General features: G+C 36.1%; 2 protein-coding genes across 6 annotated transcripts in view; one reads left to right on the top strand and one right to left on the bottom strand.

The window, feature by feature from the left end:
* Positions 1-6,224, bottom strand: part of LOC144967259 (phosphatidylinositol transfer protein alpha isoform-like) — a 26,005-nt gene extending 19,781 nt beyond the window's left edge. For 2 of the 4 annotated variants that reach the window (XM_078904254.1, XM_078904257.1), the window contains exon 1: positions 6,120-6,224. The gene's annotated coding sequence lies outside the window, so the exon portion shown is untranslated. Of the gene's footprint in view, positions 1-6,037 lie in introns of all 4 variants that reach the window. The other 2 variants (XM_078904255.1, XM_078904256.1) reach the window with 2 other exon arrangements.
* Positions 6,225-13,002: 6,778 nt separating this feature from the next.
* LOC144967258 (selenoprotein M-like) lies at positions 13,003-20,832 on the top strand. 2 transcript variants are annotated; one of them, XM_078904253.1, is made up of 4 exons: positions 13,003-13,127; positions 16,117-16,187; positions 17,921-17,999; positions 18,705-20,832. In XM_078904253.1, the coding sequence occupies exons 1-4, from the start codon at positions 13,116-13,118 to the stop codon at positions 18,885-18,887; spliced, it is 345 nt and encodes a 114-aa protein (XP_078760379.1). In that variant the 5' UTR covers positions 13,003-13,115; the 3' UTR covers positions 18,888-20,832. The 2 variants fall into 2 exon arrangements, with proteins under 2 accessions (XP_078760379.1, XP_078760378.1); XM_078904252.1 differs by having other exon boundaries at positions 13,013-13,229.
* Positions 20,833-21,049: the final 217 nt, after the last annotated feature.

The following is a 21,049-nucleotide window of genomic DNA, read 5'->3' as shown; positions in this document are numbered from 1 at the left end:
ATTGCTTTACTCGCTGGACAGAAGTCATACCATTACCTGATGCCCATGCTGACATATGCACTCAGGCTCTTCTACAACATTGGATATCATGATTTGGTGGTCCAACAGATATCACATCCGATTGTGGTAGACAATTTACGTCAACTCTGTGGACAAACCCGGGAACATTACTGGGAATTCAAACACACAATACCACTGCTTATCATCCACAGGATGGTTGAACGATTCCACAGACAACTAAAAGCAGCTCTAAGGCACACACCATATCTAATTGGTGCTAGGGGCTACCACTTGTTTTTTTTGGAATTCGATGCTGACTGCTCTAGTTTAAAAATTAAATAAAATGAATTCCCTTTATTCATCCCCAAAGGGAAATTTGTCTTTAGGATCTATTCCAAGAAGACTGGAATAACCCAGGCATCAGTCGCAGTGCAGCGCCACAAAGTGAGCTAGGGTGAGGTGACTTGCTCAAGGTCACACAAAAAGGCAGGTAGTCGGAACTCAGTACCTTTTGGGAATGAAGCAAAGACCGTATCGTTGAGCCACGCTTCCCTAACAGATCAACTCTTTGTCTCTCTGGTGAATTTTTACACTCTGAATCAGATGAGGCTCTCGCTGTACAATCAAGTTCCAAGTTTGTAAAATGCCTGAAAGAGACTATGTAGTCCCTTTCTCCTCCACCACAACATTTTCAGGGGAAACAACCATCACATGTACTTCCAAACTTGGCATCAACAGGCTATGTGTATGTTCGATTCTTATCGACATCTTCTGCAGCGTCACTATGATGGACCTTTCAAGATTGTAGATATATCAGCATTACGTATTTTATTTTGGAATAAAAGGGCATAACGAGAAGGTGACGGTGGATAGAATGAAGATTGCCTACATCACACCAATCAAATCAGCTAACTCCCCATCTCCTGAGAGCAAAACACCAACATCACCTTTAGACATAACAGCTACAACTTCAAACACTACTACCACTCGCTGAGGTTGTACATCCCGTCTACCTTCAAGATTTCGTGAATAATTGCTAAGTCCACAGCAGGAAGGTAGTGTAGGGCTCACTATAATAGTGTATGCAGCTGTTACCATGCAAAAAGAAAACTTCCGCTTTGGTCAACCAAAGTACCGGACAGGTACTGAGCGACCTTTTTCACACATGACAGCTCTCTGTCTAATTCTATTCTCATCCATTATTTCTTAATTAAATCTTTTATTTCATTTTAACTAAATTGTTTGTTCATTGAATTCATTGGTGAGGCAGGACTCAGAGTCAAAAAACCTAATTAGTGTTTTAAATACTTTTGAATTGTATAAGGCATATCAGCATCTAGTTGAGAACTGAAAAAAATAAATTTAAAAAATTGACCAGAAAATGATTATAGATTCTAAATTTGAATTTGAAACATTTATTTTCAAAAATAATATTTTTGAACCATTTTTTAAAAGACAAAGACAAGTATTTTAAAGCTGATTCCAACAATGTGGTTTTCAAATTTATTGCAATTAGATTATCTTTCTTTATTAAAAAAAAAATTAATACCCAATCACTGCGCAAGAACTACTATACGTAATCCCTTGATGGCTACAGAGAAAAGTGTTAAATTTTTGCATAGGCCTAATCCCTTTCACACAACACACACAGACACATACACATACACGGGGACAAACACACACAGACCTATAACTGCCAATCAAACTCACAATCACATACACACACACACACACAGACTACACATTGTATGTCTTTCTGGGCTAAATTCTGCTGTTTGATAAATTACAGCTTATCATAGCTAACGCAAATGAAAACAGGATGTGAGATGTCAGTTTTAACATCAGTTTTAAAGGTCTTAATCAATTTACAAAGTATAATCAATACAACTCTCACTAAATGTATTAGAGCTTAAAATATTTAACTTTTCCCTATAAAGTCATTTGATATGTTTATTTTTGCCACAATAAGAACCCCTTTTATTCTAGCTCCATTGGGCCAAATGATAGGATGTTAGACAATGAAAACACTGTGATATAATGGAAAAGGGGTGGAGCTAACGATGCTAATTGGAGCCAAGGCAATGTCCAAAAATTGTATCCCCACCCTTCTCGCTTATACCATAAACAGAAATTGTGGCAAGTATTCAATAAGTCTGAATGAGAAATAAGAACTAATAGGTTGATGAGGGATTTAATCGGATTCAAGACGCACTGATCTCTGTTCGTTTAGATCTGAGTGACCCAAGATAGAACGATGCTTTATTGATTTAACTGCTGATAAGTTATAAAGTTATAAATGAAATTCCCTTTATTCATCCCAAAACGGAAATTTAAATGTCTTTAGTGTCCATTCCAAGGCAGTGCAGTGCCACAAAGTGAGATAGGGAGAAATTACTTACTCAAGGCCTCACAGTGCAGTCAGACTCAGTACTTTTTGGGTATAAAAAATAAAATAAATTAAGACCCCTTTACTACCCCCACAACCATAACAAATTATTATTCTACTAGTACTATTATTAATACTATTTCTACTACTACTACTACTACTACTACTACTACTACTACTACTACTACTACTACTACTAATACTACTACTACTACTACTAATACTACTACTACTACTACTACTACTACTACTACTACTACTACAACCACTACTACCACTTCAGTACTTTCATAAAAAAAAAGTGACAAGTGGAGTAATTTTACCAGCTACCCGTTGCCATGTTGTATTCTTTGGGGTTTTTTCCGAGACGGGTTTTTAAAAAAAAAACAAAATCAAATTTTTAAAAACACAACATATTATAATCAGGAAGGGGGTGGAGGAGGACTACCGATCCCATAATTTCACTATGATTGACAGGTGTCAAATGTCAAAACTATGATACATGGAATCTTCCAAAATAAGAGATCATCCAACGTAAAGGGTAAGTTGCTCATGAAATACTTATTATAATATTAGAGAATATAATGATAATGTATTTATCTCAAATTCCATGCTTTACTCCTTTATGCTAATTTATCGCAACAGTATGCATTTCTATTGTGATGGCAATGTACCGATGTGGACAAACTAGCAGGTCTAATAACTGAACGTAATTATGGGCTTGATCTAACATTCTAATGGGCAATATTTGCCTTGATTTGAAAGCATTCCATTACAAAAATGAGCCCATAACAATATGGGTTACCAGACCTGCAAATCAAAATGATATGCGCAAGTCGCAATGTACATATATGAAATCCATAACGAAGCCCTACAATATGTGGAGAATGCAAAGGACCTCGGCGTGGCCCTGGACAGTAATATGAAGTGAAAGAAGCATATTGCCAACATAGCTACTAAGGCAAATAGAACCGTAGCCTTCCTCAACAGACAAATCTGCCACTGCCACCAATCTGTGAACAATAAATGTTATGACGCATATGTCAGGCCCATACTGGAATATAGTAGCTCAGTGTGGGAGCCACACACATCACAAGAAATCAATGAGCTAGAAAAAGTCCAACATCAGGTGGACAGATTTGTCAGTGGAAACTATGAGTGGGATATGAGCGTAACTCAGTCATTTGAAATGGAACAACAAAACAAGAAACTCAGCATTTAATTTTGAAATCCCCCACTCAAGAACAAACCATCATCTTTACTCTTTCTTCCCCTCCACCATCCAACTTTGGAACTCCATGCCAACCACTTGTAAACAAGCCCTTTCGACTGATAACTTAAAATCGCTCCCTGCTTCCCTCTAAAACCCCTGTTATTGAAAAATGGCCATGGCCTGAAGTTTTGGCCTTAATGGAAGAAGACATGTATATCCCAATCACTCTCTTTGAGACTCGTAGCAATTTTTGTTTTGACATGAAAAAAAATTTGGCTGCTATTTCTCTTGATCAATATAAAACATCTAGCTAACAAAACATCGGTAAAATTACTCCGTTCCACAGGGACCACTTTTTTACGAAAGTACCACCACTTATACTACTATTATTACAACTTCTATTGCTGCAAGCAATCCTACTACAACTACTGCCATTAATACAAATTTATGCACGTCAGAAATGTGTGGTCATGATTCACAGACATGATCTAGCAGTACCAAATGACAGATTCATCAGTAAAGCGATGGACCTATCGTCTGGACCTTTGAAGCCTTTTGTGAGTGTCAATGCAATCTCTTTATTGTACTTTATTAAGGCGGTGAGTTGGAATTAAGACTAGGAACACAAATTGTCATCAATCACTTTATGATTTATGATGATCCTCACTCCTGATACATACTCTTTCCCCAAATAATTTAAAGCAGTGGTTATTTTTACAGTCCCGTAAAGATGGTTATTGGGGCTATTTTTACAGTCATTATCTCGTCCAACCTTTGCGTTTAGATCACACCAAACAACATCATGCTTTGGAGTCTCTTGTACTGTTTTAGCTTATCATAAACAAAGAGCTTATTCGCAGTAGTACTGTGAATAGTGAATCCACAGCGGAATTACTATTCGCAGTAGTAGAAGCGCTCTCCCGTCTCTGAAAATTAGTCATTGTCCCCTCACTGAACACAACACTATATTTTCTGTTCAAAATGGTGTGTTGTCGAATGGCTTGAAATTGAATGAGAGTGTGTTAGTTTGAGAAGGAAAGAAGAGGAGGGATGATTGAAACATTTTGTGTGACTTAGAACTGAGATTTTTAACGTTTTAACTTTTCCTTCAAGTCTGAAACTTGACAAGATCGTGGTTTGTTTTTGTTACCCCAATCCAAGTCATGAAAATTTCCCCATCCGCACCAACTCAAACTTGATCATTTGTTCACATCTTGAAATCTAGCAACTTATCTGTCAGATTACTTTAACGAGAATAGTTCCATCCCCGTTTATTGTATTATTTACAGTTAGTTAAATATATTTTATAAGGTTCCAGGAATCTCTCTCTCTCTCTCTCTCTCTCTCTCTCTCTCTCTCTCTCTCTCTCTCTCTCTCTCTCTCTCACACCGTTGCTTGACTCATATCTCAGTGCTCCTAAAAAATAATAGAAGATACCATCAATAAACTACCTCTACTATTACAGATACCACCACATTATCATTACTACTACTACTACCACCACAGCAACCTTCACATCGTTAACAAAACTACAACAACCACCACTACCTTTACATCATCATCCTCCTCCTCATCATCATTGCTACCACTACCACCGACACTACAACAACAACCAACACATCATCATCATACTACCACTACCACCACATCAAAACTACAGCAACCGTCACCACCATTACATCATCATCATTATCCTTATAGTCATCATCACTACCACTACTACATCATCAACACCACCACTACAATTACAACCACCACATCAACACCACCCTCACTACACAACTACAGACACGTCTACAGAACGCAAAATAATAATAGTAATCAATTTTTTAAAAATAAATAAATAATAATAATTTTTAGAAAATAACAGTAATAATAATAATGTAGTTTATTTATATTTTGCTCCTGATACTCTAAACAATAAAGCTCTAGCCTCGAAGGCTATACTGCAAATAACTGAAATAAATTATATCTTGGTTGCGGTACTACTGCGAATAACGAATACACACGCTTTCTACTATTAGCAATACTACTGCAAATAACTAAAACGACCGCTATCAACTATTTGCAGTAATACTGCGAATAGAGAAAATCACTATTCGCAGTAGCACTGCGAATAGAGGTGGCTATCATAAAAGCTTTATTTCTCGTCCTCACTCTTGTCATCTTGTGGGGCAAAACAAACAATTACTGTCAATTTAGCATATTTTGACTCGAATCTTGCCTTGAGCAATCGTTCTCCCATTGGCTTCCATTCTAGTAGAGTTCTTCTTGCTTTAAAAAAAATATAATAGACGAGCGACGCCGTTTAAATATAAAAATAGCCCCGAGAACCATCGTTAAGGCTTAAAGTTTAAGGGGACTCTAAATTGTAAAAATAGCCACTGTGATAAGTTAAATAAATAAATTCGAGTTTCACGCTAACATGAAATACTAACTGCTTTAGATAGCAGCTTCCTTCTAGCAATTTACTGCATTTTTACTTTTCAACCTATGAAATGTTTATGGTATTTCTATTACTTCACTGAGATCCAAGTGTGAGCAAAACCTTTTACATTGATTTTCCTAGGCAAACAAAATCAATTGGGGAACAGGAAATCGGGTCTGTACGTTGTCATCCCTCCGAGAAACAAAAACGGATGAAGCCAACAGTTTCAGCAGTTGACCTCTCAGGTTCAAAGTAAGTAAACAAATCGACCGAATCGTCGATCGACATGTCGCCGTCGTCGATCGACGCATACGATCTGCTGACCATAGAGAATACAGAGACGACAACAGGTAGGATGGAGTCCTTGGCTAGGATGGGAACAGTCGGATATATAGTTATAGTTTTGGGAGCAGATTTTTTTACTTGGAAATCATCTCTCTGTTATGTACTGTATTGTTTTTTTTATTTGAACATATGATTTGGAAGAATTTGAATGTGTTCCTCTTCCTGTGTTTGTGTCAGGATGCGACATTTATGTGATCTCAACTAAGCGCAATGATAGTATGCTCTTGGAATCTATAATGTTCCCTATTTGTGCCATTTCCCTTTGTCTTACTTTTCTGTTGTGAATTTTAATTGTTAATCTATAATTCTTATACTAACCTATTTTCTTCCCTTTTACTGGTACTGAAATGACCTAAATGTGTCGCTAGCGCCGTAAAAACACTCAAAACAAAAACAAAGTTCAGTGTCTGAAACCGCATTCTCTTGGACTGCAAGGGTATGGGGGGCTAATAGAAAAATAATAATAAGGAATAGTTTTAAAAGTTGATCCCAGTAGCAATCTACAGTTCTATCCAGTCTAAGGACACCTTAGACCGCTCGATTACAGTTTGTTCCCCACACCTACAATCTGATATAAAAGCAATTGAAGCTGTCCGGTGCTGGGCTGCAAGATTTGGCTGCCATGACTACAGCCCCCATATCAGCGTGAGAGAAATGATAACACAGCTTGGATGGACTCCCTTAGAAGACAGGTGGAAAGAACAACGATTAACTCTTACGTTCAAAATGACAAAAACAAAAACAAAAAAACAAAAATGTAAAAAAAATATTTTAAAAAAAATAAATAAATAAATTAAAAAAAAAAAAAAAAAAAAAAAAAAAAAATATATATATATATATATATATATATATATATATATATATATATATATATATATATATATATATATATATATATATATATATATATATATATATATATATATATATATATATAAATAAAAGAAATGACGGCCATCTCGTCTGAACAACTAGACATAGGGTACATACAGTCAAAGAAAAACCCACTTAAAACACTAAAAACTATCCTGCAAACTCAAATGTCTTCCAAGTATTCATTCTGGGTCTGGACCCTGACCTCCCATAATGGACAGGGGGGTACATACTGTCTTCTATCCCCTTATATCTGTTTTCCAACATGCTTTATGTCTTTGTCTTGGAATGAGATTACTTGGTTTTGTCCTGGCCCTGGCCGTAGTCTTAGCTGGGAGGGAAACAGTCAAATGCATAGTTATTGCTTTGGGAGATGATATTTTTCTCTTTGTAAATCATCTCTCTGTTATGTATTAATATATTTGTTATTTTGAGTGTATAATGTAAGCCTTTGGTTGTATTCCTCTTTGCTGGATTTTGTGCTTGTGTCCTTATAGGTGATCTCAAACTAAGTATATTGATGGTATGGTCTTGGAATCTACATCTGATCCCTACTTGTTCCCAGATCCCCTATGTCTTACTTTTTCTTGGGTGCTTTAATTGTAATTCTAGAACTTTTTTTCTATCCCATTTTCTTCCTTTTACTGGCGCTGATATAACCTATATGTGTTGCGCCGTAAACCCCTTAAAACAGTCAAAACAAGTATTCATTTGCAACTCACCAAAAAAAAAAAAAAAAAGACTGAACTTTCTACCCGAATCATGTGTGAATACAATTGGTTGAGACACCTTCAAGCGAAGATTATCAAACTACACCAACTCTCTCCGCCCTCGAATACAAATACTCAAAATCGAGTAACAGTCACTAACGTCTTACAAAAGCACAAATATTATAATCAATATAAAATGCTTGAAAAGAAGATGGGTGGGGGGCGGATAGAAAAGGTACTAGCAATTCTGATTTATTTTTACTTTTCATAGTTTATTGTTTCCTTTATTAACGGAGAGCCTGTGCCCGAATCATACATTATTTGCATTGTTCAGAACTGATAAGTCCAGACATTTTGCCGGTGATCCAATACTCACGTTTCGTTACTCAGATTTTGTTCTCGAATTAAGAAAAGGCTCTTTACTCACATTCTCTCACCGTACTCAGGTGTAAAATGAGTACCTGGCCGTTAACAGCGGTGTCTTTGTCCGAGAAATTGTAATGTCGCCTAACAGGCGGCATGTCCCGTCCTACATGTTAAATGTTGCTGTTGACCAGGGACCCCTTGTAAAGCGCTTTGAGCGCATTTAGTGGATATTGCGTTATATTATATATAGCTCAATTAATGGTAGTTGTAGTAGTAGTAGTAGTAGTAGTAGTAGTAGTAGTAGTAGTAGTAGTAGTAGTAGTAGTAGTAGTAGTAGTAGTAGTAGTAGTAGTAGTAGTAGTAGTAGTAGTAGTAGTAGTAGTAGTAGTAGTAGTAGTAGTAGTAGTAGTAGTAGTAGTAGTAGTAGTAGTAGTAGTAGTAGTTTTACAGTATCCATCAATGCCTATCGCCAGTTATTTATTCACATTGACGACGGTTGGGGTTAATTTGTTCACATGCGTTATAAAAAGACACTATCTTTGTGAGTTCCCAATCATTGTCACTCACTCTGTCGTTGACCACACTTAATACTGCTCTGATTGAGAGAGAGAGGAGAGAGAGAGAGAGAGAGAGAGAGAGAGAGAGAGAGAAGAGAGAGAGAAGAGATAGAGAGAGAGAGAGAGAGAGAGAGAGAGAGAGAGAGAGAGAGAGAGAGAGAGAGAGAGAGATACTCATTGTACATATATAATGACCTAACTACGTGTTGGCATGGTACTGTCATTGTTTGAAATCAATGGGTCCTAAATGTTGAAAGGAATTCCCACGTTCTCCTCACTTTTAATCCATTCCTCCTAATAACACCATTGTGTCATAAACAGGTACGTGTAAAATGAACAAGGAAGTCCGAACAGCAGGTTCAAAGAGGCGAGTCTTACTCATTGAGTCTCCTCATTAATATGCGTAGAGTCGTAAAAGAATTGTGTGAACCGCTGTCGTTCCAGGAATGGGAAATTTAATTGGACACATGTCATAAATAATCAGCGTGGGGGGGGGGGGGGGGGCTTAGATAGACAGACAACACAGATAGATAGATAGATAGATAGATAGATAGATAGATAGATAGATAGATAGATAGATAGATAGATAGATAGATAGATAGATAGATAGATAGATAGATAGATAGATAGAAGTATGCAAGTCCCTCTCTCTCTTTTTACAGCAGGTTCAAAGAGGCGTCCTACACCTTGAGTCTCCTCATTAATATGCGTAGAGTCGATTAATTGTGTCATAAAAGAATTGTGTGAACCGCTGTCATTCCAGGGATGGTAAATTTAATTGGACACATGTCATAAATAATCAGCGTGGGAGGGGATTAGATAGATAGATAGATAGATAGATAGATAGATAGATAGATAGATAGATAGATAGATAGATAGATAGATAGATAGATAGATAGATAGATAGATAGATAGATAGATAGATAGATAGATAGATAGATAGATAGATAGATAGATAGATAGATAGACCCAAGTAAACGATCCCCTCTCTCTTTTGTCTATGTGTCGATGTATGTTTGATTTCTATTGCTACCATTGTTATTAATATATACCCGATCAATGGAGCCAAGTATAAAATGTACAAGTAAAAGTGTAGTTTAATATGTCTAATTTGGTTTATCATCATAAACCTGGCCTTTTTTCTATTTTCCGTCCACAAATCAAGGTTAACGAGCTCAGTCAAAGTCATTCAAATAAAGATAAAATCGCACAGCGTCCCTGGTTGCATAAAAAAAAAAAAAGAAAATGGCGGCGCTCGACCTCTCACTAGCCACTTTTGATGACGTTTTCGTACCTGTTGTCGTATCTAGTCCTGTATTATCTATAACACTACCTAGATGAGTCCCGTCACCGGTAAAAAAGGCCACGTGTATGGCCCCTCGTTGTCGTTATCCCTTTAAGGCTCCATACACGCACGGTTTTGATAGGCGTCCGAACCACGATCAGGCAAACCGGGGTGAAAACGCAATGTGTGTGGCCAAATACCTGGCCGATAAACCTAGGTACGGTCCATCGTTCGCAAAGCCCGCTTTGCTTAATATTTTTCGAGGCGATCGGCGATCGGGGGCGTGGCAGTATAAAAAATTGGACAATTTTTTTTCGGATTTTCGCTGTTTTGACGTCAGATTCATGATCAGCGTCGAATTTACAATAGGTTTGATACCAAGAACTATGTTTTTACTCCAAAAATTGATGAAATTAGAAATAAATTTTAATTAATATTGAGGCTATTCGGCCGACAGAACAGGGCCCCTCCCGGTTTTGTGATGGATCAAGTGGTAAGACTCTCGCTTTCGGATCGGAAGGTTCAGGTTTCGAGACCCGCTCTGAGTGGTGCAGAGTTGAGTCCTTGGAAAATGCTCTTAACTCACATTCTCTCACCGTACTCAGGTGTGAAATGAGTACATAACCGTTCGTTGTCTTTGTTGGGAAAAAAATGTCCCATCGCCTGACAGGCGTCATGTCTTGTCTTTCAAGTTTAATATTGCTGTTGCATTGGGACCCCTTGTAAAGCGATTTGAGCACGTGGATATTGCGCCAAATAAATGCTGTGTTATTATTTTTTTAAATAATATTTTTATAAATGTTGCGCCAGGAAGAGGTAGATGGCAAAAGTTTCGTTCATACAAAATAAAAAATAGTTTTCATGATTTTCAATGTAATGATATAATAATATGCCAGTTCTTTTTTTTTTTTTTTTTTTTTTTCCTCCTCACCCGTTGTCGCGACATGACGGTCGACCTTGACACAGACATTTGGGATTGGCAGATGACAGGGGTGGGCATTGTAACCCTGAATTATAATCTACAAACAACGCGCCCCCCCCCCCCCCTAAAAAAAAAAAAAAGACTTTGTGCGTGTGTGTGGGTGGCGGTGGTGGTTGGGGGGGGGGGGGGGATGCGAATGCGAGTAGTCCCGAGGAGTACCCGTTTAACCTGCCACGGGAACACTGTCGATTTGTTTTATAAATAATAATAATAATAATAATAATAATAATAATAATAATAATAATAATAATAATAATAATAATAATAATAATAATAATAATAATAATAATAATATAATAATAATAATAATAATGACGATAAATAACAAATCTTTATTGTCCACAAAATGGAAAAATTTCCGTGGTCTACGTTGCTTTTAAACTTAAATCGGATTGTAAATGTATGGATGTTATGCGTATTGGAAAAATACTCACGAATCTCCATGCGGGTATAACATATTAACACACAAAACTGCAAACGCGAACGTTCATTGCCTGATTGATATAACTTAGTGATAAGTTAATTATAAAATGCTGTCTAAAAGCAATAACAACGGGTTGACTAACGTCAAATTCATTCCTTTTATTGCTCTGTGTTAAATTAAAATACTCACAAAGTCCGCCAGCCAGAAATATCACTCCAGCCCAAAGATCTACATGGAACCTTGAACGTTATAGTCTGATATATTTTAATGAGAACTAATCATAAAAATGGGTGTCTAAAAACAATAACAATGAGATGAGTGACGTCAATTTGGTTCCTTTTATAAATATCCAAGAACTTTACTCACTCCATCCGCTCTCTCCTCCTTCAATACATATGAATCTATTCTCTCATCACTTTTTTGTGCGGCTTTGGATCGGACGGTACTGGATTCGAGTCCCGCTCTGAGTGGCGCATAATTGAGTCCTTGGAAAAGGCTCTTTACTCGCATTCTCTCACCTTGTTCACTATTAAAATGAGTACCTCGCTGTTTACAGCGTCGTCTCTGTCGGGAAACAATTGCAATATCGCTTAACAGTCATGTCTCGTCTAACATGTTTTTATGTTGGCCAAAGACCCTTATAAAGTGATTTGAGCACCTTTATTGAATATAGCGGTATATATAGCGCAAGTAAATTTTTCTCTCTTTCTCTTTCTTTCTCTCCCTCTCTCTCTCTCTCTCTCTCTCTCTCTCTCTCTCTCTCTCTCTCTCTCTCTTCTCCTCTCGACATGTTAGATTATTATAGCTATTGCTACATATGATGCGAATATCTTGGACGGTTATTGATGCTATGAGTTTAGGTAAAATGCTCACAACATCCACCAGTCGGAAATAACGTACCGTCATACAAAACTACGAGTAACCTTGAACGTTAAAAGTCGGATTGATATAATTTAGTGAGAACTAATTACCAAAATGACTGCCTTAATACAATAACAAAGAGTGGAATGATGTCAATTTCGTTCCTTCAACAGTCTAATTGATATAATTTAGTGAGAAGTAATCACTATTGTGCGCAAGACGAAAGATAGAATAACAGACAGTAACTGGGATCGGTTCTGTCGGCCACATAGCCTCACTATTAATTAAAATTTATTTCTAATTTCACCAATTTTTGGAGTAAACACACAGTTCTTAGTATCAAACCTATTGTAAATTTGACGCTGATCACGAATCCGACGTGAAAACAGCGAAAATCCGAAAAAAATTGTCCACTTTTTTATACTGCCACGCCTCCAATCGCCGATCGCTCAAAAAAATATCTGCCCGTATGTGGGCAAAAATCATCTGCGATAAACGCAGGGATCGGGTCACAGCGATAGGTCATCCGTCCCGCTACCAGCGGATGTCGGCGTCTATGGAGGGCTTTTGATAAAAAAAGAGGATGACGCCAACAGTTCCAGCAGTTGGTTTCTCAAGTTCAACGTAAACAAAAATCGATCGTTTCGTCGATCTGTTGACCGGCAGAAATAAAGAAAAGGCAAAAATGGATGGATCGGTGTGTCCTTGGAGGCTAACAATTTCTTCATTCGCATTTTCTTCATTCGGCTCCACAAATGAAGAAATAAAAAACAAAGATGTTATGAGTGCAATAGTCAGGGTACGATATAAACGTTGTGAATTGTGCCTGTTTCTGTGTTGCCGTGCCTGTTTCTGTGTTGCCATGCCATATGCCATATGTTCCTGACCGTTGCCGTTCCTGATAATGATTTATTATAAGATTAGACGTCTAGCATTGAAATTCACTACTGTACTGTAATTTAATTTAAAGAGAGGCCTTCCGAAAGCTCGTCGTGCTAGCATTTCTTTTAATTTGTATTTTCATCGTGGATCTTTTGTCATGGTTTTATACGGTCTAGATTTAGATAGCTAGATCAATGACAATGTGACATGTGAGTGTCAGTCATAAGATTTAAAGGAGCTAGACGGTCTAGATTTAGATAGTCTAGCATAGCCTTTAAAAAAACTCTAGAACACACCTTGATAAATTAAATTAGTGAAGGTTTAAACTTTCCTAATACGACCATTGTTTTGGTTTTCCGTCACCATATTGTTTTCTGAAGTATTGAAAGCAATCCTATGTTGTTGTTTTTTCTTCTATTATTAGGGTTAGCTCGAGTTGAGTTCGGAGGATTTTTTTTTCTATTAGGATTTAGTTGTCGAACGGATGTCCCCAAGGCTGTGTGAGTTCCCCAATCCTGTACATCTTATACACCAACGACTGCAGACCATCCTTTGAAAATTGTTTTATAGTGAAATATGCAGATGATACTGCTATTCTTGGCTTATTAAAAGATAAAGTTACCGAAAAGAATTATTTCAAACAAATAAATATATTCACCGATTGGTGTAAACAAAATCAGCTTGAATTAAATGTTGAAAAAACGAAAGAACAGGTGTTTGGTGTAAAAAATAAAAACGACTTAAAGTGTGTGGCGATCGGTAAAGATGATGTTGAGATAGTTGACTATTTTAAATATTTAGGAATAACCATTGATAGTTCCCTCAATTTCTCTCAACATATTAATATAATATCTAAGAAAGTTGCCCAAAGATTATACATCCTAAGGAAATTGAGAACATTTCAAGTAAGGAAGAAAACTATGTTAAGAGTTTATGACTCATTGATTAAAAGTGTAATTGCGTTTGGCTGCACCATATGGTTTGGAGGATGCCGATTTAAAGATAAATCAAAAATTTCAAAATCTATCAAAGAGGCATCAAAAATAATAAACCATCCTCTTGATGGAGTAGAAAGAATTCATGGAAAAGCAATAGAAAGGAAAGCATTCTCAATTACCAACAATAAAAAACATATTTTATACCATGAATTTAGTCTTTTACCATCTGGGAGAAGGTTTTGTCAGATTAAATGTAGAACTAACAAGTATAAATCAACGTTCGTTCCATCAGCAATAAAAATTTTGAATATTTCATATGGTACAGAAAAACCAAGGATTGATTCGTTGACTGATTAACTGATTAATTTATTTAATGTAAGATTAACTGACCAATTGATAATGATGATAATTTTTGGTGTCGAATTGCCACAATCGTAACAAATTGAAAACGAAATGAATATGTTTATGTTGTGTATATCGCACGTGTGAAAGAAAGAAAGAAAGAGAGAGAGAGAGAGAGAGAGAGAGGAGAGAGAGAGAGAGAGAGAGAGAGAGAGAGAGAGAGAGAGAGAGAGAGAGAGAGAGAAAGAGAGAGAGGGAGAGAGAGAGAAAATAAGTAGGAGTGAAATATCTGTTCAATCTTAGTTATCGTTTAACATTATAACAAGTGTAACTAAATGACAAATTGCCATATTTATGGACAATAAAGATCTATTATTATTATTATTATTATTATTATTATTATTATTATTATTATTATTATTATTATTATTATTATTATTATTATTATTATAAGTCTTAGTACAGGTGCTAGGGTGTTTGTTTTTCCTATTAGGCCTAGTTAAAGTTAAAGTTACTAGATAGGTTTTGTTTTCTCTTAGGGTTAGTTGAGGGAATATTTGAGTTGTTTCCCTAACCACGAGGAGCTTTCGGAAGGCCTCCCTGGATTTTTTGCCATCGATGACTGTCATCAAATAATTTTGATCAGTCATGGTCAATGTCATCAGTCATCAGTAACTTGGGTAACTAGACTTCGGCGAGTGACAATGATTGCACGCTTCTGGCTGCCAGAGAGGTGGGTCTCAATAGAAGTTCCCTCGAACTAAAAAAGAAAAGAAAAAGGAGCAAGAAACCTATTTTCTTAGCCCATTTCTACGCAAGATTATTATCACTCTGATATTTTGAAAGAGGACTTTAAAAAAAAACAACAAATTAATCCGTTCAAAATTTAAAGTTAAAGAGTTAAGTTGTCATTGTGTGCTCACCACTCTAGTACTACGTGCTTTCGTTAAGCTGATTGACAGCCACTTAGCTCTCATGGAATGTGGTGGTCAACTTCATCTTATTTATTCATTGTTTTCATAGTGGTCATAGAAAATAAAAGAGGCCAAAATAAAATGGACAATTCATTTCGTTTTCTTTATTAAAAGAACAAAAGCCTAACCAATTATGCAGTAGATTTATTACTACAAAAAAATCTCTATTTAAGCATCAGTGTCTAGGGAGATGTGGGGAAGGAGTCCTTATAATAATGGCTGCAGATATTCAGACTTGAGTCTGAATAGTCCCCCGTGGCAGTTTAGGTTTGGTTTTTAAATATTTTAATCATTGATAGTTACATAAAATTAATGCAAATCAAAATTACGATTTTAGTATCTGTCAACAGGTAGTCTGAACAAAGAATATAATATCCTATATCTATTATAATCTTTGGTCTAAAACCGTTGGCACACGTTTGGAGAGCTGCATGCATTTCAGTTCTCCCACCCACTTAGACTACATCATGTATTGGTGTAATGTGATGATATTGCTTTGAAAATGTCTTTTTATTCTCATATTCCTCTCTTTTCCTCTTATTCTTTCCAGAGCTGCACTGGATGACGTTTAAACTCACTGCCAGAGGTCAAGAGGTTCATAAACAAGGATCTCCCTCTGTTGTATCCTTTGCTTGATAGATTGTGCACATAGAATTTGATATACAGTCAAGGACAGATATGTCAACATCGTTAGGACCATGATAGAATTTTGATATAATATAAGCACCACGTCGATCTATCAGTCCTTTAAAAAAAATGAAAGGGAAACCAATGGAAATTCCAGAAAACAATGATGGGTGTCGACCTTAAAGAGGGCCGATTTTGAAAATCAGAACGTTTCACTTGTTTGACTTTTAAAAATTCAGTTATTAAGATCTGTTTCTGAAGACGTCAATTAAGCGCTTTTAAGATTTGCAAAGTAGTGTTGAGCAGTATCGAGACTGAGTACTGGTAATAGCGGCTCTGACCTGGTTGATATTTTCTCGAGATCTAGAAACTAACGGTGCTACATATTGGAAATTGGAAAGATAGTCGATAAGAGGTCTAAGCCTTAGTCTCATTCTTGATACTAGATTGAGTCAATGGCATTGGGAAGACAGGTAGATAGTCTTGCACATAGAGGAGTGATGGTAGATAGCCCAATAGCTAAGTAACATTGGGAAACCCAAGTATGTACCAATAAGTGGTTGTAACACCTACCCCTCTATCCCCCCTCCCCACCCCTAGTGTAAAATATAAAGCAGCATATGGTCTTGACAGCTGCTATAGAGGCACAGCTGGAAACTGGTTCTGGTTGGGCAGTATCCTCCTCATCTAACTCCACATCTGGCATTCAGGCAGTTTTGTCATAACCAAAAGAAATCGACAACTCTTTAAGAAACATCGCAAGGACTTATTAGCCATTTGTTCATGGATCAATGATTAGGTCTCTTCACGAGATGTCATTGGACTGTAAATCTTGCATTTTTACTTCCTGACATTTTTGCCACACGGAAGGATATCTGATTTTTTATTGGCTGTTGTATTTTAACTCACAGCAGTATATCATCAGCCAATTATAAATTGTAGTCTTTACTGTTTACAGACGGATTATTGCCAATGTTGATAAATCACCAGTTCAATAAAATCATCTTCTGATAAAATTTATGTGAATATATGAGATCCTTGTTTACTAAGGTTACAAAGTATAAAAATTCAGGGCTTTCATGTCATGTCGATATAGGTATTGATATATCTGCTCTGTACTGTTATTTGTCAGGCATGTCATCTAACCGTACCCACAGGTATTTCTGTTATCATTTGATCTTGATATATAATGCTTGTGCTAGAATCTGGTTTTAATGTATTGTCAGGATTCTAGGGTTTTGAAATGTAAACTTCAAACATTAAAAAAAAACAACTTTACAGTGCAATACGCGTTCGTTGAACAAGCGTTCAACAAATTCAGGGGTTCAACAAACAAGGACAGAATTCCCAAATTATGTCCTTCATAGCCTTAGTAAATTTTTCACGGCCTCCACGAATGGTTTCACAGTTTTGATGAACTAAACTGAGACTTTGGACTAACATACTGGCCACTGAGAGAGAGGGGGAGAGAGAGAGAGCAGCGGAAGTTGCGTTGTGCTGTAGACTTTGTGAATTTATAGTCTGAACTGACCTAAAAAAATAATCAATTGTTTAAAATGCAATTGAATCATTAGACCCTTTCTTCCAACTCAATTATTTTAATTGTATTTTTTTTTCAAACAAAATTTTCTTCAGTATAAAAATGGATTATTGTTTGATATATAATATTGGTCATTTTGTGTGATTGATCTAATAAATATCGACAAATTCTTAACTCTTGATCACAGTCATAATGCAAAATTTGTGGCGGAGCCTGGTCTTAGTCCCATGCTGGAGTTTTTGAATTCTGATGGAGAAGCAGTCGAAGTATGTTGATGTTTCATCATCTTTTGCCAATCTTTCAATATTAATATGTGAGGTACTCCTTCAGAGCAGCAATGTTACATGGAACTAGAGTTTTTTTCAGTTTCTATAGCATGAAATGGACAAAAGCAATTGCTTGCTACTCTTGGATAAGATGTTAGTCTATTGCAAAGTACTTTCTGCTTTCCAGATCTAATAGACCCAATTACCCAACCACTGTTGGGTAGACAGGGGGTCAGAAAAAATCTCAACGTCACCAGGCATCAATCTCTGCCAGTCTGAGTGTAAAGCGAGTGCTGTACCAACTGAACTATTGAGATGCACCAAGGTTTATCTTATCCAAAATTCAAGGCGAACAACCCTTCAGCGACACAGGCATATGTTTAATCTATTAGTTATCCTCCTTTAATAAATACATGTACTTGTACATATCTCCAGAAAGACAGTCCAGCTTCCTGTTAAGCTTGGCTAGATTAAACTAAGAATTACTTTTCTTTTTTTTTTTTTTTTTCGGGAAAAATCGGGACCAGCCTCAGCGTTTATTTTAAGCTAGAGTTTATCTTAATGTAGTTGATCTTAAGTGGACTGCAGTGTAGTTGAGAAGAATTCAGCTTCTCTAGTTAGTACTTAGCTGTGTGGAAGACCCACCATCTCATTGTTGTAATATCTTTACTCTGTACTAATGTATCTTTTATATGAATATTTCAGGTCGTAGGGCTACATGACTACAATCAAGAAGAATGTAACCAGCGACTATTGGATTATGGGTTTTACAAGAAATCACATGAAAATGAGAAAGTGCCAGAAGAGCATCTAACAGGACCGTATGTAAAAAAAGAAAGTATATCAACTGGAACTGAAAGAAGTGAAAAGGAGAATGAAGAATTATAAATAGACTGGTTTTGACTTCTTGACTTCATTTATTTTCACAGCTTATTACGTGAGATTTTGTCATAATAATTTCGTAATTGTTATATCAGATGTGTTGTGAGCAGAAGTGAGAGAGGGTTGCTTCATATATTTTTCTATAGAAATTGTAAAGGGTAAAAAAATGACTATTTTTTGAATAGGTGGGTATTATTTGTAGTAAAGAAAAATAAATGACTGCTCTGATTCTAGTCAGTCGTTAGCCACAGGCTTGCTAAATTAACACGTTGGCAGACAAAGAATTTATAAATCGTGAAGTTTAATTCAAAAGATTGTGTTCATTCATGTCTTACTGCAGTCATAGAAATTCAGGTCCTTGTTTTCTGTTATTATTTAAATATCACTGCCTCAACTGGCCTTTATTTATTGTTAAAAATGTTGTATTTTGTAACTGATGTGAAATTAGTTTAGCTCTTTTGTGGTTGGTTACATAGGATAAAACAGTATTATGCATTTATTTTTTTAACCTCTGGCAGCTTCGTTTATACAAAATTTTGTCAAATTATAATAAAAGAAAACCATCAACGTTAATTTATATTATATCTGTATAAATGATGTTTGTGTGTATACATTATATGTGTGTGTGTTTGTGTGCTTGCAGGTGTCCAGTTGTGTGGTCGCAAGTGTGTTTTATTAATTAGATTATGGTATGCTACTCGATGAGAACTAACTTTGAAAATGAGATAATGACCATGCACAAGATTTGTCAAGATTTTACAATGATATTCTATATTTTTCATTTCTCAAAATTACAACATTAATTTACAGATAATGCTGGGTGGGGTTCCTAACCTCCCATAGTGAGCAGGGGGGGGGGGGGGGTACATACTGTGTCTTCTATCCCCTTATATCTGTTTTCCAACAAGCTTTCTGTCTTTGTCTTGGAATGGGATTACTTGGTTTTGTCCTGGCCCTGGCTGGAGTCCTAGCTGGGAGGGAAACAGTCAAATGCATAGTTATTATTTTGGGAGATGATATTTTTTTCGTTGTAAATCATCTCTCTGTTATGTATTGTTATGTTTGTTATTTTGAATGTATAATGTAAGCATTTGAGTGTATTCCTCTTTGTTGGATTTTGTGCTTGTGTCCGGATGAGACTTATAGGTGATCTCAAACTAAGTACATTGGTGGTATGCTCTTGGAATCTACATCTGATCCCTGTTTGTTCTCAGTTCCCCTATGTCTTACTTTTTCTTGGGTGCTTTAATTGTAATTCTAGAACTTTTGACTATCCTATTTTCTTCCTTTTTACTGGCGCTGATATAACCTAAATGTGTTGCAAGCGCCGTAAAACCCTTAAAAACAAAAATAAACATTGCAGATAATGATTACGATCTTAAAAATTCCGAATTTATAATTCATATTTTAAAATAGAGATTTTATTAGAAAACTGATCAACTAGAAAGAATTGAAAATAAGAATATCTTTATTTGGCTATGCTATTACTATGCATTTGATTTTCTGATTTTAAAAGTTTCACCTTTCTATTTCTTGTAGAGCGGTCCATTCATTTTATTTTTACTAACCTTTTTTTTAATGTGTATTTGATTCGTGTCATGCAAATGTTAATGATACTTGTGTGGACATTATTCTATAAAACAACGAATGGTATGGACATTGTAATAGTAATAATTCAATGGTGCCACTATATATTTATTATGATGTCGTTTTAAAACACTCATTATGATTACTGATCTATTGGATGAAAAGTACTCAAATACCTTATGATTGTGCTGAATGATGCTGATTACTCAAAGGTTGACCAGTTATCAGCTGATGATCTGCCAGTCTCTGGTTGTGGTTGCTTTTCTTTTGCTGTATACAGTAATCATCTTGAGTTACGATGTAATTATTGTTACTTATTATAAAGATGGGATGTTATTGGAAATAAATAAAAGACAACAAAATATACTAATGGTTGAATTGCTTCATTTAAATAACTGATTGCGGGCCCCTAGCCTAAGAATTCCCATAGCAGACTGTGGTAGTCACTCTTGCTATCTCAATCTCTTACCCTCCCTTGTGGGTCTTATGTTTGAACTTGAAGGGAATCATTCCATTTAATGTATCATTTCTTCACCCTGGAAACAATCTTTTTTCGTTGTGTTCTTATTTGGATATAAATA

This window comes from Berghia stephanieae, chromosome 3 (assembly GCF_034508935.2).
Source record: "Berghia stephanieae isolate SIO BIC M18660-M18661 chromosome 3, UCSD_Bste_1.3, whole genome shotgun sequence".
NCBI classification, from domain to species: domain Eukaryota; kingdom Metazoa; phylum Mollusca; class Gastropoda; order Nudibranchia; family Aeolidiidae; genus Berghia; species Berghia stephanieae.
The sequence above is the reverse complement of the archived record's forward strand: the minus strand, read 5'-3'. Positions and strand labels throughout refer to the sequence as shown.